General features: G+C 41.4%; 1 protein-coding gene across 4 annotated transcripts in view; it reads right to left on the reverse strand.

Annotated features, from left to right (window-relative positions):
• Positions 1-25,405, reverse strand: part of slc9a5 (solute carrier family 9 member A5) — a 169,890-nt gene that overhangs the window by 22,786 nt on the left and 121,699 nt on the right. For all 4 annotated transcript variants that reach the window (XM_069901419.1, XM_069901420.1, XM_069901423.1 and 1 more), the window contains exon 10: positions 25,022-25,151. In XM_069901419.1, coding sequence (XP_069757520.1) covers positions 25,022-25,151 — 130 coding nt within the window. The remainder of the gene's footprint in view (positions 1-25,021; positions 25,152-25,405) is intronic.

A 25,405-nucleotide genomic window follows, 5' to 3' on the forward strand; every position in this document is an offset into this window, starting at 1 on the left:
GTTTCATGTTTCCATCAGCTTAACATTATACTGAGATTCAGCCAACATCTGCTAATAGCATTACCCATTAGAGCATGTGTGTCATGGATATATGCCACGGCTCCAGTTTCATATCTCTGTTCTCTTCTGGAGCCTAATTTTCTTACTTGCCTCTTTACCTCTCACAATAATTGTGACTGGCAGCAGGACTATTGACCACACTCTACCAGATGTGTTATTTTATTGTTGCTTTAAATGTGCATGTTTCTTAGACACTTATCATGTAGTTCAGGTCATAAAATTGTGAAAGAAAATACAAAAGAATAATAATCATATTTTCACTCTTCATAGCCAGTTACCAGCATACCATACTCTTAATTTTTTTTCATATTGTCTGAACTAGTATTGAGCTATGGTAGTGACATCACTTGGAACAGCAATGAGCAAATGGTAAATGCCATAATTCAGGGCAATATAATAAAGGGAAAAAATACAATTATAATAAAGGGAAAAAAATACAATTTGTAAAGGAGAGTGAAAGACATTTTGCAACATCTTCACTTATCTTTTCCTTTCATCCTTGGGCTCAATCTCAGTACTCATTTTTAACAGCCTCTCCAAGTCCTGATGAATGGTTCCGGCCTCCAATGTTGACCATTCTCTTTCTCCCAGTGATCCTGCCTTGCTCACAGGAAAAAGAATCTCAGAGATGTATGTGATGTCATGTAAGTAATAAATCTGAACTTTGAATTTGACCTGCTGAGTTTGTCCAGCAGATTGTGTTTGGCTTTGGATTCCAGCATCTGCTGTCTTCTGTGTATGTCCCACCTCCCTGCCATGTTAAATTTTGTCAATAATGCATCGGAACTGTGAGCAGTCAATATCATTCTGACTACCCTCAGCTGTACAAAAAAGCACCATATTAGCCCTGATAACTCATGATATGTTGTGTGGTACAATGTTTCAATATAAGAGTGTGACTATTAGATCCAAGAATTTTCATACAAAGAAACTGTATAATTATCTATTATCATAACATGCCATTCTTGCAATTGTTTCTTGAAGATATTGAGCTATATCATGTAGATATGATATTTATTTCTACCATAAAGGTGTATTCAGTGATAATATAAATAACATGGAAATGGCTTCATTCCAGGATTTTCCAAAGAACTAATTTTAGCAAAGAAAATAAAATAGGACTCTACTTCTAGAGTTCAGCAGTTGGACTACTTCAAATGCCATTAAAATGATTTTTTATTGTAAGTAATTTACATTAAAATAAAAAAATACTGAGAGGAGTTGTCAGTTGTTAAGAAATGATTGGGGATTAAAGGTGTCTAGCTGCAGAGTATCACTTTACCTTACACTGTTGTTCGCAGATGGGCTAAACCAGCACAGCCTTATTATTTACAATGACAAAAAATTATGCTGATCACAGCTTTGAAAGATCCCATTCCCCAGGGCGGTGCTGACAATCATCTTCAAACAATAAGGTTTTCAATGTGCTAACAACTGGCTCTCTTGTGGAAGGTAGGCAAGGATGTATGCAGTTAACTTAAAATACATGATCTTTCAGAAGTTAGACTTGAATAAAATTATTTGAAGAAGCCCAAAATCCACTCGACAACTAATATTAAAAATGTATTTTGGAAATATACTTTTAAAACTTGTCATGGAGTACAGTGTTACACTTGTCTCAGAGTAAAATATACCTTTGTTTCAGACTGAAGAAAAACACCCATTAAAATTTAAAACAGAAAATAACTTTTCATTTGAACTGCTGGTGACTGAATGTTAAGAAACATGATTTTCAAGAGGGCTGTAATCATATTTGACAAGGTTTAAAGATCTGGCCATTCTTTGCTTATTCCTTGAAGAAGGGCTCAGGCCTGAAATGTCGGCAATATATCTTGGTCTCCTATGGATGCTAAAACACTGGGCTGAGTTCCTCCAGCATTTTGGTGTGTTTTTCAAGATCTGGACAATCAGCTACCCCACCAGACTTATGGACTTCCATTTTCTTTTCTCAGCTCCTACCTCTCTCATTGTCCAATTATTCTACTTTGCAGGTCTCCCTTCTTGGGCATTTGAAGTCCACTCTCACATCCCTAAACAATTCCACCTACAGTTATTGAGTTTGATTGAATTGCTATCTGGTTTGTTAATAAAACTTGGTCTCTATGTGTTTACATCCAACACCTTACCGAAATCTTCCTGAATGGCAACATTTCCTCTCTCCAGTTCTCTGTTAATTATTTGGTGGATAAACAGTAATATTTAACAGTAAAATTATGTTACCTATGCTCTGAACGAATTGATTTCTTTCTGTAACTGCATTCTGTTCTGTTACTTACTTGCTGTACGATGTATGGGATGTTGCAAGAATGCTCACAAAACATTATCACTGGTATAAATCACAATAAACAAACATGAACTTGGACTTTATAAGAGCAACAGCTGTAGATTAACCCAGCACTTAGTTTTGAGCAAATCTACCTCCCAGATAGAAGAAAATAGACTTTCTCAGTCACTCAGCCTAAATGTGCCTTGCTTCTGAATTTTGGTTCTGTTGATATCAATGGAACAGAATTTCAAACACCTAGTACATCCTGTTCTTGCTAGAAACACAAGTGCTTTGCCTGAGTGCCCGAGCACAAATTTTAATTTTAAATTTTATGTACAACACAGTAGAAGCCAATTTTGGCCCAATAGCATATTGGCCCAATAACCTACAACCCCACTTTTCCGGAAAACCTGGAGAAAGCCCACGTACTCACGGGGAGAATGTACAGACAATGCTGGATTTGAACTGGGTCACTAGCGCTGTAATAGTGTTATGCTAACTGCTATGTTAACATTGTCACACTGCACCCATCACCACCGCCACCCCCCTCACCCCCATCCATCCATTCATGATTTTCTTTCAGACATCCAGTTTAGCTCATCTTTGCATATTCCTGGCTCTCGGACATGGGCGCTTGCTTACATTTTTGTAAAGTGAGGCCAATTTACCTCAGTGAACTTGAGCAATGGATCAGTAGTGACATTGTGTCCTCGTTGCTTGAATGCACTGAGGATGTTTATACATATAAAATGGCAGCTAACCGCCAATACTTGTTATTTTTCTATAAGTAAGTATGTAACATGTGAAATCAATGAGATCAAAATTAACAATGTTAATTTGTGTGGCACAAACAATGCCTTTTTCTATATTTGATTGAAAAATAGTAAATACAACAGAAATACTTAAAAACTGAATTGTTTTTCTTGTTTTGTGTAATGGAAATTTGACTTAAATCAATCTAAATCACATTTTCCACCATATCTGGGTTGAACCACACCAATTGTGAATTTGGCACCCTTGTGAGCCCAATGTAATTTCTCTGTCAGCATCACATGGTTGACATTATTCCCTTGACTGGAATTTAGACCAATTTGTCCTGGAGGCTCCTGTTCAAGGCAGAAAGGAGAGAACACAAAGAAAGAACTATGACCTTATAGAACCATAGAACATTACAGCCTTCCTAATCCGCGCCGAACCATTTTTCTGCCTCATCCCACTGACTTGCACCCATTCCATGGTCTTCCATATTCCTTGAATCCATGTACCTGTCCAAATTCTTCTTAAATGTTGAAATTGAGCCTGCATTCACCACTTCAGCTAGCAGCTCATTTTACACACCCACCACTCTCTGGGTGAAGAAGTTCCCCCTAAACTTAACCCATGTCCTCTGGTTTGTATCTCACCTACCCTCAGTGGAAAAAGCCGACCTACATTTACTCTCTCTATTCCCCTCATTCTTCTACGCTCCAGGGAATAAACTCCTAACCTGTTTAACCTTTCCCTGTAACTCAGTTCCTGAAGTCTAGGCAACATCCTAGTAAATCTTCTCTGCACTCTTTCTACCTTATTGATATCATTTCTGCACACAATCCTCCAAATTATAGACACCAGAAGAAAATAAATGAAAAATGTGGGTGACACTGCTAAGTTAATGAGTAACAGAAGGTAGTTGTGGAGATTTGGAGAAGCAGAATGTTTATTTGGAAATTATCAGAATAAAATATCTATGAATTCTGTAAGTGTCAAACGTAACAGCTCCAGTTGCTGATTTTTTTATCCATTTCCTTTCTATGTTTAAAATGATTGAATTCTAATTAGGGTACATTCATGCTACATCTTTACCTTCTTTACCCATCAACTGCGACTTCAGCTAAAAGTAAAGGCTCATGGTAATAAACTCTCCCAGAATTTTGTTTCTTGGCTTGTCAAACAAGAAGAACATTTTATCATCCATCATCCACACCTTTTCACCTCTATCTACTGTCCCCACCTGAACATCATTCCTCCCTTATCTGCTTCCACTCATGTATTGTGGAGGGTTGTGGCTGTCACGTGACAGCACTGCCCACTACCTGGTCGGAAGACACACCACCTGTCAATCCATGTTTGGCCCCACCACACCCATCAGTGTGCACCGCATCATTGACCCCTTTAAGTACCTTTGTATATGACCTTAGGTCCCTGTAAATTACCTGGGCTGCACCCCCAAGCACTATTAAGGGTGCCATGTGTGTTTGGTTCTTTCTCTTTGCCCTCTTTGAGAGATCACCCTGCTTCACTCCAGGCCGAGTTTCGTGGAATGGTGCTGGAGAAATCGTTGGTAAGATGTACACTGTTATAGGGTTGGGAATGTTTTAGATAGTGTCCTTAGTAACACAGAGTAGTACCTGCAATGAGTCAAGGGGTAGTGGATATCAAATTGCTTTACTTGATTGTATGTACCTAGTTCAGAGTGAGAATGTGTGTGTGTGTGTGTGTGTGTGTGTGTGTGTGTGTATAATTTTATCTGTTATAATTTTCCCATGGTCATCCTCTATAAATTGTGCACATGTGTGTTTTATTCCCATTACAATTTTTCCATGTGCATCTGTAATTAAAATTATAGACTACTAGACTGTGTTCAGAGTCCTTTCTTTTGAGACCCACTGAATCTGTTTTCTCACTCACAACAATTTATCACAATTTCTTATCAGTTTTCATGATCTAACAGTTTTTTGTTTTCTCCATTTGTCACCTCCTGGTTTTTGTCCTACCTCCACTCTTCCCTCCCACAGCTAGCTCCATCTGCCCATCAACCTCTCCAGGATCCATCTATCACTTCCGAATTCCTGTCTCCTCTCCCTCTCCCACCCCCTTCCCCCCCCCCCCCAATATTTCTTTATACTGGCAATTCCCCCTTAAATATCCAGTCCTGATGTGGCGTCTCCACCTGAAAGCATTTGCACCAGGTGAACTGGAAGAAGAGCGAGGCAATGCTCTTTAGTAACTAGCCCGACTGGTCCACAGACGGATCTGACTACCTGAAAGTACTGGGGATCTAGTTAGGAGGACCTGAGGCATGCATCAAAAATTGGTTGGAGTGGATTGCAAAGGTCCACCATAAATTGGGTGTGCAGGCACAACACTCCCTCTCAATAACAGAGAAGAACCTGGTCATCAGATGAGAGGTGCTCTTGGTACTTCTGTATGTAGTACAGAGTAACCCATCCCTCTGCACCTCTGCCCTGGCAGATACCAGAGCAGTTTTCTGGTTCATAAAGAGATCCAAGATAGAAAGTGTCTGAAGGGTCACCATGTACAATGGGGGCCAGAACGTACCCAACGTGGCCCTCATCTGATGACCACCTTCGCATGTGGCTGCATGAGGCTATGCATGGAACCAAAGTCTGAAGACACCAAGTTCCACTCTGTGCTGAGGTTCAACCTGTCCCAGATGTTGTGAAGGATGGCTCTGGCCCCAATGCCATGCAATGTCCCAGTCAGCTGGACTTTGCCACACCACCTATCTTTCATGGAAAAGATTTTCCAGACCAATTCCTTTTGATTACAAGTCCATCAGGCAGCGGTCACCAAGAAACGCCCTGCAGAAACAGAGAGATGAGGACTTGATGGACATAGTGAGGTGGTTCCCTGAGCAGACTGTCCAGGTCATCTGGTGAAATGCCTCATTGTTAGCACTCACAAACAAGAGCTGGAATTGGTGTGGCTGGGGGTGAGAGGTGCCTGCTGGTCAGATCCTTCCAGTACCACAGGAACATTACTCACAATGCACATTGTCCCCAAGATGAATGCATTGGAGTGGAGACCGTGACCCACCTCTTTGCAGAATGCAAATTTGCTAAGAGTGTGTGGAGAAGGTTCATCCCCAACAGCAGTATGACAGAGGACCTCTGATCTATGGGCTGTTCCCATGGACACACTTGGATTCAGACATCTAGAACTGCTAGAAGACCAACAACTCGGTGAGAGATGCACTTTGGTCTGCCTTAAATTTGTTTGTCTTTCTGCACATGGAAATGTTGGTGAAGGAATGCTGCCAACTGGCACATTCCAGTCTGTAGGATTATTTACCGAGGGATGCACTGAGGCTTGGCACAGCCAACACAAGGTCGCTGTGGAGAAGGACACAGTCTAGAGTCCTGTTATTGGGAGGCTGAGGGACTGAGTCTGAGAGGAGAGGAAGTCCCTGAAACAAGAGGGGGGAGTAACAACAAGGTGCCACAGTGGTGGTAATGGTGTGAACAGAGAGTGTTGGTAACATTGTACAGTGATGGAAATGTGTGGACAGGTTGGAGAGAGACTTTGAGCATTTTCATTTTGTAAATATTTATTGTGAATAAAGTCTACCTTTGATTGAAACATCTTTGACTTGAGTTCCTTCAGCAGTTTGGGTATTTTTTTGCTCCAGATTCCAGCATCTACAGTCTCATATGTCTCCAAAAAAAAGTCTGAATTCAGCTGAAATGAGCCAGTTTTCTGTCACTCTTTCTTCAGTAGGGATTTTCTCCATCTGTGGTCAACTGAAAATTTTCAATAAAAGTTCATGTGGTTGACAGGATTCAGGAGTTGCACAAATTACTCTGAGAGACATGTGCGGTTTGATGACTCATAGTTTATAACCTATGGGATATGACTGAATCCCGTCACCTGTCTACACAAACCCACCCTATGTTTATCCATATGCTGTACAGTTTTAATTCAGTTATTTTATGTTTCAATATGGGTGGTCTAAATGGTTTGGCAGTTAAATGTTGACCCCAAATAACAAAATTCACAATGTTGTAGTTCATTCAATTTTCAAAGGATGAACTGGTTCTCAGCAAGGTTATAAATGCCATCATCAAAAGAAAATTAATAAAAGTTACCAGTGGGGTGAGGTGGAAAGGGGCAGAAGGGCACATTGTCCAAACCAAGCAACCATAATCCTTTCTCCCGTCTAATTAAGAAGAGAATTCAGGCAAAAGTATTTCACAGAGGTGTGGAAGGTATTAAAGGATCAGGCCTCCAACAGCAAGACTTTGAAATATAATGTCATTCCTGGCATGAGGGGCTACAATTGGAAGGCTAGATTAGAGGGGTCAGAACAGTTTTCTCTGGAGAAGATGTTTAGGAAAGATTTAACAGAAGTAGAGATGAGGGGCGGAGACAAAGAGGTAGTGTGAGATTGTTCCTTGTAATGAAGGATGGAGAACTAAAGATCAAGGGGAAGGACGTTAAGGGCGATATAAGCTGAAAGACAATTGACAATAAATTCTGATTCTGAAAGAATCTGGAATGCACTGTCTACAGAGGTGATGGATACAACTTCCACTGTGGCTTTCAAGTGGTTATTTTAATAAGATGGGGAAAAAAATGTGCAGGAATAAATGGAAAGGCCCAGTAGATGGTACTAAAGTATGATGGGCTGAATGGCCTCTTTCCATGTAATAATGAATCATTCTTGACAGTCTGAGCACAGAAATACATAATTTATAACTGTTTTTGGATGCTTCACAGGAACATAATCAAGCAAAGTTTGATAATGAGTTGAATAGGAGATTGGTACTCAAGTCACCAAAAGTTTGATCAAACTTTAAGAATCTTCTTAACCGTAGAGAGAAATAAATTAAGATAGATTTCCGAGCTTGGGCAGAAGCTACTAACAGTATGGCACAGCAGATTACAGAAAATAAACAAAATCCAAGGACTACAGAAAACTTGGACAATCAAATTTTGGGTTTTGGGAATGATAAATCAGTGACTCGGGACATAAAGTATTGAAGCAAACCGTGGGCATGGGTGAAATGTACAGAGTATGAAGACTGAAGGAAAACAAGTTACTTAATATTTATTCAGCAAGAAAGGTGACACATGGCTTTCTGGAATCTGTTATAATCAGTCTCCTTGGGGACTCCACAAGTCAGATTTGCAGGTTTTGTGCACTACGGGTTAGAGGAAGTTGTTTTTTTTTCAGCTCACAATTGTTCAGATAATATGGATCTTCTGTTATATTGTGAAAGGAAGAACGCATTTAACAAAACACCAAATACTGGAGAAAATGGAAGTGTCGGTGAATAAAGAAGATTTTAAATAACTAGTGAAAAACTTCACTAACTTGCCTAATTTCTAAGTATGAAACAGTTCAAATGCTATTGAATTAAGAATCTACAGCAATCCTCTAACTGGCAAATCCAATATACACTAGGGTGACACTGTAAATAGAAGCAGATCAAATATTTATCTGTGCTCTTGGAGTAAAAGGCAATAAGTTAATACAATCTATCCTTTATGAAATATATACATGTACATGTTTTAAATGTTGATTAAGATCTTTGTTGATCACCATTCTGAAAAGAGCACAAAGCTTTTCCTGCCTTTACTTCCCAGCGCTATCAGTCACTCTGAGCTACCGCCCATTGTTGGATAATACTGAATTACAACTGAATTACTTCCCGTGAATGACATCACCATCTGTGAACACTAAAGGTCATCAATGTGTCATGGCCATACAGGCTTTCAAAGAGTAAAATCTGAGGGATAAGGTTTCAAAATCTCAATAATGGGGCAAAAACATAACAACCTTATGAGAGAATGCATTGGGAAATAAGTAATTTTTGAATAAAGGGCCATGTGTTTAATTCATAAAACGTGTGATTTTGACATGTTGGCTCAAGTATTCATCAAGACTTAATTTAGAATGTTCTGCTTAACCACGGCAGGAGGAATGATCCACTATTTCAGAATTCATGCTTTTGGACATGACTTCCTGTAATTTATGTGATATTCATTCACATTCATTAACCTTTGGTGCAATAAGGGTTTAAACTCTCAGAACAGACCAATGTACGTATTTTTCCAATTCTATTTCTTTCACCCCAACATCAAGAACAGATTTCCGAGAGTCTTGGCACATATTAGAAAAATGGGGGCAGATCTGGCCTTTCTCCAGGAAAGGCATCTGATGGAGCAGGAGCACCAAAAGCTAAAGAGGGGATGAGTAAAGAGGGGTCAGGTAATTGCCTCCTCATTCAGCTCAAAGGCAAGGGGGGGGGGAGGGTGGAAATCTTGATAGGCAAAAAAAGTTCCGGTGAGAGTGCAGCATGTGGCCACAGATAAAGCAGGGAGATTTGTAATGGTACACTGTCAGATATATTCAGAACCCTGACCTTAGTGAACATTTATGCCCCCAACTCTGACAACAAAAAAATTATACAGGATGCCTTCCTAAAATTGGCAGAGGAAAGGGAGAACATTTTGGTTGAGGGGGACTTAAACTTTTGTCTGGACTCTGTCTTAGATAAATTGACTAAAAAAATAACTAAAACGAAAGTGGCGAGGGCTACCATTGAAGGAACTGAATCTGATATATGTATGGAGGCCGAACCATTCCTGGGAGAGGGACTGTTCCTTCTATTCTAGAATAGATTTTTTCTGGCTTCAGCCCATATAGAGGGTAGGATCATGGAGGCTGAGTACACTGCAAGGCTCCTCTCCGACCATTTACCCCTATTATTAACAACAGAAATGCCAGACAAGTAGGATACAGTATACAGGTAGCTTTATCGACAGCAATGATTACGACAATACTTAAAAAAGACAAGAATCCATTGTGGTGGTACACCACTGGCCTACTCCAGGGGCAACCTCTGTACCTGCAGAAGAGCATGGGGGCAAGACAACACCTGGCCGCTGTCAATCAGCCGACCTGAATGGACCAAGCCCCACCCAGTCAGGTATCAATAACCCTCCGGGATATAAGCCTGAGCCGGCCCTTTCACTCTCAGAGCTCACAGCAACACAATCTCACAGTTGGCTCTGTGGAAGTTTACGTCGAATAAAGCCTGTTGTACAGTCTTTGGTTTTGTGTGTTTGCTTCTGACCGACAGCGCACCATATCCACAAATGCCATCTTCTTATAGACCTTTTTCTCTGTTAAACACAGATTTAAAAATACTGGCCAAAGCTCTGGCAAATAGATTGGCAGAACATTTGCCAAAGCTAATAAATAAGGACCAAGTGAGCTTTGTGCAGAAGAGACAAGTGGCAGATAACATTGGCAGATTGTTGAGTGTTACGCATCTGGCACAAAACAGGGATGAAAGGGGCTTAGCTGTGGCTCTGGTTGCAGAAAAGATATTTGACAAATTGGAGTGGGACTTTTTATTTAAAGTGCTGGGAAATTTGGGGCTAAGGTCGACTTTTATAAATTGGATAAGGGCGGTCAACCATGCACCCAAGGATAAAGTTGTGACCAATGGACAAATTTTCCCAGCCTTCCCTTTGACGAGACCAAGTAGGCAGGGTGACCTGCTACCTCCAGCTCCGTTTGTACTAGCCATGGAGCCATTAGTCAAGATCATTCACCAGGATCCAGACATTAAAGGATTCAGGAAAGGCCAGGAAGAGCATAAAATCAATTTATTTGCTGTTGATGTTCTGATATATCTGACAGACCCAGCAAACTCATTGCCCAAGTTGCTCTCCACTCTGGAGAACTATGGGGAGATCAATTGGGATAAATGCAAAATCATGCCAAATACGAAGGGGGATTACAGTCAATGTCAAGAAAATAGTCAACTAAAGTGACCGCAAAATAGGATCAAATATTTAGGAGTTAGAATAGATAATAAAGAGTAATTTATACAAGTTAAATTATTGTCCCTTGCTTGGGAAAATCCAGAAAGATTTAAATAGATGGATGTCCTTGCCTATTACCCTAGTGGGCAGGGTTAATTGTAAAAGATGTATGTGTTGCCAGGGCTCCAGTACCTCTTTCAGACACTGGCTGTGGCATTGCCCTGGGAATTCTTCAAGAATTTACTTGCGGGAGTGAGGAGATTCCTGCACAAAGGAAAGATAGCTAGGGTCTCTATGGAAAAATTGACCTGGGATTATAGTCTGGGTGGATTGTGAATGCCAGACTTTAAAATATATTATTACTCAGCGCAGTCAAGATACATTGCCTCCCTCTTCAAGGGGGAAGGTGTACCATCCTGGGCACAAATTGACTTGAACATAATAGGAGAGCAGGTAGCAGAGGATTTTATTTATAAATGGGATGCTAAATTGCTATCAGAAAAAAAAAGGCAGCCCCATTTTAAAACAAATAATCCTCATGTGGAACAAAATTAACCAATATGTAGGAACCAAAGTTTGGCTGTTTCCAAAAACACCCCCCGACTCCAAATAGATTAATACCATTGATGGTGGGTACAAGATCCTGGACACTTGGCATCGTATGGCATCAGGTACATAGAGGACAGTTACAAGCAGGCGTGGCTAATGTTGTTTGAGCAACTTAGGAGAAAGTATAACTTATCAAATAAGATGTTTCACTGCTATCTTCAGATAAGATCTTTTCTACAGGACAAATTAGGTCCAGCTATGGCCCTACCAGTGTGCAGTGTCATAGAGGCCATGATTCGAAGGGGGAGCACGCAGAAGTGCATTTCAGTAATGTATTTCTTGCTCCAAATGGAAGGTCCCAAATCAGGCCTTGGCAAGTCGAGGCAGAGGTGGGAGTCAGATTTAGGAATAATGATTGATGAATGGTGCTGGACTGATTTGTGTCGGATCAGCATGACTGCAGTCATCAACGTGCAATACAATTTTCTGCTCCAGCTGTACCTGACTCAGCAAAAACTGAACAGATCTAAACCTGAATTATCAGATCAATGTTTTATATGTGACATTGAGACAGGGACTTTTGTGTATGCAACCTGGACATGTGCTTTTGTGTGGAATTGGGCCTGGAAAAAATAAACATAGGTAAAGAATTCCCACAGGATCCAAAGTTTTTCCTGTTGGGAAATATAATGAACGTAAGGCTTAAATTAAGCTGTCAAAATTCCAAATCCAATTTGTCATGATCGCATTGGAGGTGGCCAGGAAATGCATAGCAGTTGCTTGGAAGTCCGACTCCTGCCTGAATATTGAACATTGGAACACAGAAATGCAGAGCTGGGTCCCCTGGAGAAAATTACTTACAACCTAAGGAAGCAATACAGTACTTTTTTGATGGTCTGGCAGCCTTACTTGAACTACAAAGGGGAGCCATTATAGGGTGGACCGCCGTACCTCGCCACCCTGCCCTGCCCTCCTAATTTGCCCCTCCATTGGTGAGGGGGTGGATAGGGTCCATCCTATTCTAACCAGGGAGAGTTGTGGAAAAAGGTAAGCAGCCTGTGTGCTGGCTGCTGTGATGCAACAAATCCATAAATCCCCAAATATAAGTTTCATACCTTTTGTTGTATGTGTTTTAGTTACTGTATGTATAATTAGTTGCGTGTTAAGTGTTCAATGTTTGGGGGGAGGAGATAAAAAGAAATACTTAAACCATGAGAAGATTATATGGAATTAACAATACCAAATGTAAATAATGTTGATATTGTTGATAATGAGTGGAAAATTATAAATAAAATATTCAAAAAAAAGGACAGGTTTCTGAAGCATCAAGAAATCACTGTAGTATCCCCAAAGTGATAGAAGAGACTGTGTGATCACTAGAAAATTAGACCTCCTTTTATGTAAGCAGGCCTTTAAGTGTGATATCAGATACTGAACATCGATCAGGTCACAGCTGTACCGGACTCGGTGCTCCTGCACACTAGCAAGTTTGAGCTGCAGCCTAATGGGCCATCTTTATATTTGTATTGAGGCATTCATTTCATCCGAGACACAGCTTCATAGTCCCACAATTCCCCTCAGTGCCCTGGACTCGAGTGAAAACCGCCGGCAGATCTTCAAATCCAGATGCAAAGTTAAGTACAAATAGGTGTCAGGGAGGACTTAGCTGAGACGTGACTGCAATGATTTCCAGTTTTATTATATGCCATATATACTGGATAAACTCCCTTATGATGAATTCCTCGACCCCAGCAGAAGTGAATGTAACTGAGTAACGTAGTACTGTGAAATCTGATATGAAAGAATATAAAAGTCCCATTGAGACATATGGGTTTTCTCATTGGCATGAACAAACTTCTTACAGGGGTCAATGCAGTAGATTCAAGGATGGTAGGGACAGATGCTGGAATCTTGAGAAGGGATGATATTTGTTCAGCTCGGGTGCCTAAAATCAAAGTTCACAGGGTCAAAGTGAGAGTTACCCATTTAGGACTGGAATGAGATGGAGTTTCTTCACCTGAAGCCACTCACTCCCCTACTGTAATCCCTCTATACCCATGACTGTCCAGCTAAATACCATTTCAACTCTTTTAGATTTGTCAAAAACACCACTGTAGTGGGCTAGGTATCAAATAACGATGAGATGGAATACAGGAAATAGATTGAAATCTAGTGGCATGGTGTCAAGAAAACTTCGTTTTTTTAATGTCAATAAGAAAAAGGGGATAATCATTAGTCCTTTTCACACTGCTGTGCAAAATGGCAATTCCAGGCCCTCCCAAGAACCTTAGGTAGGGCCGTGAACTTGGGTAATTTCCCCAGGCCACTCTCTCCCTGAGGTCTGAATCAGAAAAAGGCAGAGCAGGGAAAGCAACGTGACATCAACGCCTTTATGTTGCATCATCATGTGGTCATTTCAGCATTTAAGCTTGTCAGTGTGTGTGTGTGTGTGTGTGTGTGTGTGTGTGTGGGTGTGTGTGTGTGTGTCCCACACACAGTCTTTTGACTTTTGATAGGACTTCCTGTGAGTGCATAATGCTTCCCTCACTACATCATTGCTGGGGGTAGGACCCCATAAATTGCCAGGGAGGACAAATTATAGGGAATTTGGACACGGTGTGAAAAGCCTGGGAGGTTCTGCCTTCCCTTGAGTTCTTAGGAATAAACAACTTCACTGATCTGACAGTTAAGAAAATGCATCGACACCTCTACTTTCTCAGAAGACTAAGGATGTTTAGAATGTGACCCCCATACCCTCCCTTAATAACTTCTACAATTGCAACATCAAAAGCACACAAGCTGGATAGTTCACAGCATGCTGCCGGAGCTGCTCTGTTCACTGTTCAAGCTCAGAACACAAGCCAAACTTCCCTCTCCTCTATGGACTCCATTTACATCTCCCGCTGCCTAGGAAAGGTGGGAAGCATAATGAAGAGCCCACCACACCCCAGGCGCTCTCCCATTGGGGAGAAAGAACACACTAACAGGCTTAAAGACAGTTTCTTCCTTGCAACCATCAGGCTCCTGAATGAACCCCACAACCGTGCTTGCATTTATATACTCTGCAAATTATGCTCTTTATGGCTCTACAAATGCTAGAAATAACATGTAACTCTGCTCGCAAAACAACTCTTTAATTGGGAGTAAATTGGGCAGCATGGGTTCGTGGGCTGAAATGACCTGTTACCGTGCTGTAAGTCTAATTTTTAAAAAATTAAAAACAAATATATATAAGGGAGTCAAGGGTACAGCAAGAATAAGACACTGAGGTAAAAGATCAGCCACAATTGTTTCAAATGGCAGAACAGTTGGAAGGGATTGAATGGCCCTCTCCTGTTTCTATTTCACAGAACAGAGCATGGGTTGTGGATAATTAACTATTCCTGCACAGTTTGCGTGAGTGCACACACACACTGTGTGGACATGAAACAACTTTTAACAGCTTTGTTTGCCGACTGCTCAACAGAAAATGTTTGAGGCGTAGCCCATAGCCCAAAGGCTGCCGAGTTGTCTGCATGAACTCAGGCTTGAGGTAAGCACAGCTATATGAAATCAACTCTTATATCTGTCTGTGCAAGCAGTGAATGCTAGAAACTGTGGATACAGTGGCAATACACACCTGCGATAACAATGGACCTCAGACCTTCAATTGTTAGTGAAGTTAAACAAAGTGAGCTCATACCACCCCCAGAGAGAAAAAAAGATCAAGAGAAATTTGATTTACAAGTGACTTGAAAACTATATGCCCCCTTGCAACTGTAGAAAGCTCATCTTTCATTAAGTCTGTGATGAGGCATGGGATAATCATCTCAGTCATTTGATGAGATCATCATAAGTAAAATTATGTTCAAATATTGGCATTAGAAACATTCCCAAATGTGGAAGGAAAAACATTGAATTCTATGACAATCAGTGAATGTATTAATACTGCATTGAAGGTCTGTGGGTCAAAATATTCACTGTGGTCTCTACTGTGAGTCAAATGATATCTTGTAAATGCAACAGGGGTATTAGTAGGATTGGAATTTTAATTGGCATCATAACTGTTCTGTATATTCATAGTTCTCTGGCATAAAACATTTTTAATGGTTTGTCCCTGCCTTAATCTCTCGCGTTTTATGGCCTATCTTTGGAACATATAAGGCAATCAACTTCAGCTCACAGGGGACACCACTGTTGAATCCCTGAGTCTCATCCACTATACAGAAAGAATCAACATAGAATCTTTCATGACCTCAACACATCCTTTACAGCTAATTAAGTGCATCTGTTGTCACAATTGTAATGTAGAAAAAACACAGCTGCTGATATGTGTGTATCAAGCTTCCACACAGATCATTATGGCCATAACAAGATATTCAGCTTTGGTGTTGTTTGAGTGATAAATATTGTTTAAGATATCATAGTTAATTATTTTTCTTCCAAGTAGAGTGGTGGGGTTTTAAATGCATCTAGGAGACCAGAAGGGATCTTGATCCTATCCAAATGGCAGCAAGGATTGCAAACTCAAATTTTTGGAATGTGTCAAATGGTACAATGTTCTGACACATCCAGTGGTGTTTCTAGGGAAAATAGTGCCTATGGCGACCACTGAAATTGTGCCACACCCCTCCACCCCCATGAAAACTTACCCTAATCCTTCACTCCCACCTTTCAAAACGAATGGGGGTTGTAGGTTAACTGGGGTATTTAGGGGTTCCGGCTCATGGGATAGAAGGGCCTGTTACAGTGCTGTATGTCTACATTTAATTTAATTTAATTTAAATTTTAGATATTTGTCATTATTCATATGCCTAAGTTCTTCTCACTAGGCTTTTTTATGGTGCAACGTCACCTTGAACGAAAAGAAAAAAAGTTGAATTTACCTTTTTTTAGAAGGCCTATAATGCTGACCTAGCATTGTTTTCTTACTGAACAGTGTCGGGAGCTGTCTTCCAGAGCTCAGGGAGGCAGAGCGAGTGGTGCAGTAGCGCCGCCTGTCACTGTGACACCATCCATACGCGCCAAGAAGGGAAAACAGCCTATACCCAAAATGTCGACCGAAGAGCAAGTAAGAGCTCTGGTGGAGATCTGTTCAAGGAGTTTTAGGACTCAGGCAGATCTCCTGTGCCACGTAATTAGCTATATTACGGCATAAGGGATTTTAAAAATTCCACTCCTGGATCACAGGCTGATGACATCATTGCAATGTCATCAGCCCACTCCTTCGCAGCCTTCACAAAGGAGGACCCTTAGACTGATGAGAGTTCACCTCCTGAATCTGCCCTCAGAGCTTTCAACAAAGGTAAGTTAAGTGAAGACGGAGAATATCCACCTTTACATTTGCTTTTTTTTTTAGAAAAACTATAAAAAGGCCTACTCTTTGCTCAGAGCATTGCTGCATCTATTTTTTCATCGGCAACACATCCCTGTTAGAAGGCTGTGCCATCTACTCCCATATCAAGCTTGAGTTTTGACACTGACTGTATGAACAGCCACCACCTACCAATTCGTCCCAAAATCAGTCTGAAAAATTCAGTGACTCAGGCATTTAAAACTGCATTTGTATCATTACGATACACAACAATTTAATTATGAGAACTTCACAGGCGTTTGACTTTTCCCAAGACCCTTCTTGTCCACCACATACCATGGTTGGCATCTATCTGTTTGTAATGGCCAGGTTTTGTCACTGTATGGCGAACCAACCAACAAAATAATTGTACTTAAATCATTGGGTAAAAGCATGTGCACACACTAACTACGTTATTTGATGGTCACCTTGATGAACGCCTCAAGCCTGAAAGGTTGGTCATGTATCTTTATCTTTACTATGTAAAGTACATTGTTTGACCTGCTGAGTTTCTCCAGTGTTGCGTTTATACTACATTATTTAAAGCTATTTACATTTTCAGGAATTGTCATTCTCATGGAAGACAGGCTTGAAAGTAGTTTTATGCTTCAAGTTTTGCAGCCGAACGAACTGGTAGACTTTTTTTCTGGTTATTCCTCACCCCCATACATATTCTTTTCTTTTCATGGCAGAATCTGCAATCGGTGATGACTCTTGCTCTGAGCCACTGGGAGTAGTAATATAAATCAGTGTCGACTGATTAATTTCATAGCTGACCTAACCACTGTATTTGGTTACACAGGGCAACTTGAAGGTGCAGCACATTCTGGGCACTGGGCTGTTGGATGTGGAGTACAGCACTGGCTCGTGTTATTTGCCTGGATCGCAGCCAATGCTAAGTCAATATTTAATCCATCTTTTGCGGAATTCAAGGAGAGCAGTCAGCGGTGGGGACACGCCCGGGTAGGTCTCGCCTTACCGACATGCTGTCTCTGGGCGGCTTTGGCTCTGCATCACTCGCTTGGGCTCTGGGCGCACTCCTGTCCACTTAAGTGGGAGCTCCGCACTTCCAGAAAACTTTCCGGGGCTACTGTCTTGTGTGCTCCCAGTCCAGGAACAGGAGTGACCCCGTGTCTGGCCCGGGAGACATGGTATCTGGGATTCCATTCCCACCCCCCTTCCCAGGGGTCTGTCAAGTAGATGGAGAGAGGGTGGGATTCCTGCTGGTCTCTCATGCTATGAGTGGGGGAGAGGGGGAAGGGGAGTTCGGTGGGGGGAAAAGTGAGGGGGGCAAGGAGGTGGTGAGGATGGGAGATGGGTACAAGTGGGGGACAGGAAGAGGGGAAGGAGGCAGGGAAGGGAGAGGGTGGAGTTAGGGGGAGAAATGGGGTTCAGAGAGGGGGCCGAGGGAGGGAGAGGAAGGTAAAACAATATATTTGTCAAAAAAATTAAAACTATGCCATGATATAAATTAACTTAATATGAACTGAACATTGCCACAGCACCCTTAACTTACAACTTTAATTAACTAAAGTCAGGCAAATTCTGTTCACAACAGGTTTGACCTGCCCTCTTCTTTAATATTCTGCTTTTGAGTAGCAGCAATAAATGAAGTCTAGCAGGCAATAAGTAGATTTGCTGTTTAACCCTGGACATTGGCTTTTTGAGACAATCTGCCATTAATAGCCTTTTAAGAATAGTCATGTATTCAGTTGCTCTCTTGCCAAACTAAAGAAACATTTTATTTTATAAAATAGACGAACGTGATGACAATTGTATTTACAAATGTGTGAGAGATGAGTAAACTTGACATGAAAATATGAAAGATGGGAAAACTAGTACAGACACATGGAGTGATGAATTAAACCAGTATGAACAGGCTAAGCATGGAAATTAGGATGCAGGAAGCAGAGTCAACCTATGTAAGATAAGAACCTTCTAGTCCTTTCGACAGGATCAGTGAGCCCACCGTATTAATAAGAAAAGGAGAGGCAAGGAATAATAGAATGTAGGAAGTAGAGGTAGTCTGGGTGAGATAAGGGTCTCCTAGCCCTAGACAGAAGTACCAAGTTCTACATATATAATTTGTAAGCCTTACACAGATTTATCAAGTTATGCATATTTAATTAGTAAACCTAGACAGGATTAGCGAACTCTGCATATGAAGAGACTGTAGCTCTGAGAGTCTGAAAGGTGTGAATGGGGACAAGGGCAAGGTTGTGATGATAATTACATGATGAGACACCTACAGGATACCCCTGGGTCCTCCAAGTTCATAGAAACTGCACTTAGGCAGGAAGGATTGCCTAATGCCAAACCCATCCAGGAGGCAGAAGAATGTAAGGGGGAGGGTATTTCTATACTGAAATTCACTGTATAAAAGTTGGGTGAGCCCCAGTGTATGTGTGTATTCCCAGGGTAAGGGGAAGCACCCAACTTTGCATTGTTGTAAAATGAATGTTCTTTGTTCTCAATTTTTGTCTCGAGCAATTTCTGTTAAGGTACTTCTATTTCTAACAAATGTGTACAAATTAATGTGCTTCACAAAGCACGTGAAGAGCTGCACAATCACAGAGGATCCCTCCACACAGCTTGTTGATTCAAGGCAAGAATTAGCTTTACAATGAGATGAGTTGATAAGTTTTGTAGGTCTCTTTGGATCGCCCGTTTACAAATCAGTTCAACTTGTCTAATACTGGCTTGATTTCCATCAGAAAACCAAATGTCTCATTAAAGATCTTCTGTCGCCCATACCTCAAAGTTCTTTTGTCAGTTGGGCTCGGGAGATGATATTGGGCCAGCGAGGCGAGGACAGTTGTACCCCCCTTCAAGAGGCAGCCAGGGCATGTGGCTAGATACACCTATGTGGAAAGTGTGCTGACTGGCTGCCTCGGTATGGGGTCACCAATATCCTTCAGCATAAAGCCCTGAATAAGGCCCAAGACATGCAGGCAAAACTCTCCCCACCATTGAGAACATCAGCAGCAATCATCAAGGATCCACACCACACGGTACATGCACTGTTCCCTGGCTGCTGCCATTAGGAAAGAGATATAGGTAACCCAAGACTAGCACCACCAGGTTCAGGAACAGCTGCTACCCCTCCATCATCAGACTCCTCAACAACAAACTCAATCAGGTTCTTAGATAAGGACACTTACTTTTGTACTTTATTGTTTTTTTATCTCTCAGTCTTGCACGTTTGTTTACATTTCTTTATTTGTTTGCATGTGTACAGTTTTATTTTGCACTACCAATAAGTGGTAATTCTGCCTCACCTGCAGGAGAAAGAATCTCAGGGTTGTATGTGATGTCATGCATGTACTCGGACAATAAACCAGAATCTGAAGTGACAGTGTAAGAAACAGGTGTCACTGGGCAGTGCGGATCATAGACACTAATGATCAAATGCATGGTTCACATTTGGGAACAACTGTCCTGATAATACATCATAAAAAGTTCTAGCAGCAGGAGTTGAGTCAGTTTTGTCATTCATCATTTTTTGGCCCTATCCCCATATCCAACTGTACCTCTAATATCCAGAAAATAATAAATGTCTGTTCTGAATGAACTCAGCCAACAAGATTTTGTCAAAATGCAGCATTCCTTCTTCTTTAAGAGATCTCTGCTCATCTCACTTGGAAACAATCTATCCCTCATTCTGAGATTGTGACCCGTGGTTTTAGACTCTGCCGCAAGGGGACAGGTCCTCCCTACACCCAGTGAGTTGAACTTTGTAAGATTTATCTAAGGTTCAATAATAAGATCTCCTTTCAATCTTCTACACTCAAAGAATGCAGCCCTAATCCATTTTAAAACAAAAATAGATTCAATTCACAATACATTATTTATAAAAGGAAAACTGTTGGAAGCTTCATCACACTCTTATTTTTGTATGCAAACATTTCCATCACTGTACATTGTTACACTTATTTCTATTTACACCATTGCCCCCACTGTGGTCCCTTGTCATTACACACCCCTCTCTTTTTCGAGGCGCTTGCATTCGGTCTCAGCCCCTCAATGCCCAATAATGCGCGGACTCCTGACTGTGGTCCTTCCCAATGGTGCCCTCATCTTGGCTGCACCAAGCATCCCTCAGCATGTATTCCCACAGCCTGGAATGTGCCAGTTGACAGCATTCCCTAACTAACATTTACATGTACAGAAGGACCAACAGGTTTCAGGCTGACCTGTTTTGGTCTCCTCTTGATTAAAAAACACATTGATGTTCTCCTTGGTCACTTTCCACTAGTTAATTGGCGAGTCAAAGAAAGGTTTCATGGTTCTCCAACCAGCGTACTCCTTCTTTCGTTCCCTTACATTCCCTGGTGTCTGCAACTTTATGTTCAGCCTCCAAGTTCGCCTGTCTACCTTCTAGACTTCCTCCATAACGTTGATGATTTTGACTATGATGCCTTTGACGTGAAGACAAAATGTATCCAGGACCAGGTTGAGCCATCCGATCTTGACCAGGTGGACTGCAGCTGTGTTCCACCTGCAGGGCTGCTGAAGGTGTTACACAGCTGTGCATCCTTTACCATCTCCATCAGGAGTCTGGAGGAGCTGGCCAGTCTGCTATCAGTCCCGCCAGATCGTCCAGCTTCTGAGTTCTACCTGTCTCAGGTGATGCGAAGGATGGACCTGCCTCTATTGCCATGCAATGTGCAAGTCCGCTGGACTTTGCCACACCACTTATCCTTTATGGAGAATGTAGGCCTAATCTATGCAATCGCTTCTTATGGCAAAGCTACTAATGCTGGACTGCTGCACTCCCTCTTTGACAAGTACATCCTTTCTAGATAAGAAGACTAAAACAGGGTAACATACTCCAGGTGCAGTCTGACCAAAGCACTGCATAAGACTTCCTTTCTGCACTTGTACTCAAATTGTCTTGCAATTAAAGCTAACATTCCATTTCCACTCACAATTGCTAGATGCACTTGTAGTCATGTGACCATTGTCTAATAAGTGTGGAAAATAAACTTAATCAACAAGGAACAAAAGTGATCCTTGATCCTATAGCTTAATTATCCCACCAAGAGAATGGATTGGACGTGTGTATGGATGCAATTTAATTTTTGTTAGATACGACAAACCATTCCTACAATAATTAGTAGGTCTTTTCAGTCAATTCAGGAAAGCCAGGAGACATTAGACAGCTGTGCCTGTGGAACCCACTTCAAAGACATTACTGAAAACTCTACTTTTGGATCATACTTTGCATGGAAACGTGCTTTGAATTTTCAGATTCTATCTCATGTGAATTTGCCTCATGTGAACATTTCTCTTTTCATAGATTATTGCTATGTTGTCTCAGAAAGAAATCAAATTAGGTAAGTTTGTCTGCTAAAAGTTTATTTTGGCCTAGAGCAGGTAATGAATTCCTAGTAAAGCTGACCAAACCCAACCCTTTACTACATCAAAGATTTTCTTTGTCTACTGTGTTTGAAATGGTTCATTGATGATGGGGCCAAAGTTGATCAGCAAGGGAGCCAGAAACAGCTCGCAGATGTGGTTTCATTCTGTGGGAAATGTCTCCCTCTAGAGCTCATGTCATGATTGTCAAAACTCACTCCTTCAATTAGAACACAGCAGAGTACAGGTCTTTTGGCTCTTGATATTGTGCCAACCTATATATTCCTTCCAAAAAAAATACTAAACCCTCCTGCCTCATAACTGTAAAAACACAATGCTGGTGAATCTCAGTTTGTCAAACAGTGTACTTTATAAGGCACAGATAAAGGTACATAACCGATGTTTTGGGCTTGAGTCCTTCATCAAGGTATGAGCAAGATGTTGGTAGGGGACCTGCCTACATTTTTCCATACCTTGATGAAGGTCTCAAGCCTGAAATGTTGGTTATGTATCTTTATCTTTGCTACATAAAGGACACTGATTGACCTGCTGAGTTTCTCCAGCTTTGTGTTTTTACTTCAACCATGGTGTCTGCAGACTTTCGTTTTTTACTTCTACCTCGTAACTGCCAGTTTGGACAAGTGATAAAGAATTCAGGTGGACTCAGTAGAATTTCTGGTGTATTTTTGTTGAATGACAACATTGTCTGACTGGCTTAATGCAACCTAGATTGTATACCTAAAATGGATGAGGGGGGGGGGGGGTGGGGGGGTGGCTTGGGAGGAGGGAGGGGGGGGGAGAAAAAGTCACTGTATATGTGTGAAAAAGAAAAAGTGTATATCATGGCTAACGTGATTTATGGTGTGAAAAATAAAAAATTTTAAAAAAAAGAATTCAGGTGGATGGGGGTCCCAATTGAGCATTCAGTTTTGACGAGATGGTATTATGCTTTTTGAGAGTTATTAGACCTGGATTCTTCCAGGCAAGTGGAAAAGATTTCATTACATCCTTCACCTGGGTCTCATCAATAATGAAAAAGCTTTGACTGTCAGGAAGTGAATGAGCTGCCAAATCGACAAAAGTTTTGGTGGTTGGGGTATTTATGTGATTGACTAAACAATAAACTGAACCAATGTTCTTAGAACATTGAAGCTGGGGGATTTGGTGTTATGTTTATTGTGCAATGGCGAGAAATTCTCGAAGGACATGGCCACTCTCTGACTCTCGTGTGGCATTGACCTTCCCTGAATGCTTTCCAGGTTTTGATGCCTGCAGGAACACAGGCTGCTTTGTTTGCTGAAGAGTTATGAGTGGAACTGAATACTGTATGCAGTAAAACCTCTGGTATCTGGCACCTATGGGGATTGGTAGATGCCAGATGTGAATTTTTCCAGATGCTTGAGGCTGTGTTGTGTGAATGGAGAACTAAAGGCAAAACATGCTGATTTTAAACTTCAGTATTTTTTACCTATTTATTTACCATGATTTTTTTTTACTGTTGCTTGAGATTGCTGTTTGCTTGAATTCTGGATAACAGGGATTTTATTGCAATTGACTTTGGACCAAAAACTAAGCTATCCCCTGCACATTACTCATCAGTGTTATATTATGAACTGGATTGTAGATCTCATGTCTCTGACTCTGCCTTCGTGCTTTCACTATGATGAATAAAACAAGCAAAATCAGGTCTGGTCTGCATGGGGAAAAGCCCCTCCTTCCCCATTGTTCCTCTTGAGTTGAGAGAACTTACCCAATGTGCTTCCTGAAGAAGCACGGCAGAGCAGATGACAACAACATGCTATGAAAACCTCCTGGTTGTAGCCCCTTTAAAGAAGAGGCATTGACCTCGATTTTGTGCTTGCTCTGACAGGCCAGGGTGGAGTTTAAATGTATTCTGCAAACATGTTGGTCATTCCTTCTACAGAGAATGATTAGATGTGGATGTCCTAAGTACATGGAGAGGCTGGTGTTAAATAGCATTAACACATTGCTGGACACTTGCGATGAACACATTAGCAATAAACAGGAGGTGCAGAAAAAAATCAGGAGGAAGTCAGGACACAACCCAGTCCTCATCGATGGCTCAGTAGTGGAGAGGGTCAAGAACTTCAAATTCCTGGGTTCAACATCACCTAGGATCTGTCCTGGAACCTCCATGTCGATGCAATCACAAAGAAGGCTCCTCAGCGGCTATACTTTGTGAGGTGTCTGCGGAGACTCACTATGTCACCGTAAACTGAAAACTTCTACAGGTGTGTGCTGTGGAGAGCATCCTGGCTGGTTGCATCACTGTTTGGTATGGAGGTGCCAAATCTCAGGACAAGAATAAAATCCAGAGGGTTGTTAATTGGGCCTGCAACATCACTCCATCGAGGACATCTACAAAAGGTGATAACTTTAAAAAGCAGCTTCTATCCTCAAGGACCCCACCACCCAGACCATGCCCTCTTCACTCTGCTACCATTGGGAAAAAGGTACAGCTAAAGATGAGCACTCAATGGCACAAGGACAGCTTCTTCCCCGCTGCCATCAGATTCCTGAATGATCAATGAACCTAAGACGCTGCCTTACTTTGACTTTTCGAGTAATATTTTTATTTATTTTTGGAAGTAGGTGGTTTATATGAATCTTTGCACTGTGACACTGCCACAAAACAACAAATTTCGTGACATCTTCATGACAATAAATTCTGATTCTGAACTTTTGCTGAACAAAACTTTTGCTGAACACAAAGACAACAAGAACTCTATGGACCAGTGGTCTATTTCTGCATCATAAATTCCATATCAATATTGGAGGGACTTAATCCTCCACTCTCACCTGAGAGTGCTCCAGGCCAAATAATTCCTAGCAGATGTTTTGTTTATAATTATCAGGGCCATTACTATATTTTTCCAAACCTGGTCAGCAAAGCTGATGGCATCACGGAGATTCAACTTGTGGTAAACATCCCAAATATCATCCTTGATCTTATAGGCCGACTTTCGCATCAGCATCTGCCTCAGGTACTTCTTGTCGAAGTGTTCCCACCTGCAAGAATAATGGATGCAGTGGTCACCCAAAGAAATGCTGTTGGAAGAGAAAAATGGAGTCATGGCTACTTGTGCTTGAGTACAGCCTTAAAGGGAAGCCGGATAGAGAACGGCAGAGGGCCGGGTCAAAGTACGCCACTGGATCAGGCTACCACACACTTCACATTTTCCTGAAGCCAAGTAGCTCCAATCTGACTTTCAAGTTGCCCTGAAGTCCCCTGCCCTTACCCACCTCTGACATCCTTTGAAAGA

This window comes from Narcine bancroftii, chromosome 10 (assembly GCF_036971445.1).
Source record: "Narcine bancroftii isolate sNarBan1 chromosome 10, sNarBan1.hap1, whole genome shotgun sequence".
NCBI lineage: Eukaryota > Metazoa > Chordata > Chondrichthyes > Torpediniformes > Narcinidae > Narcine > Narcine bancroftii.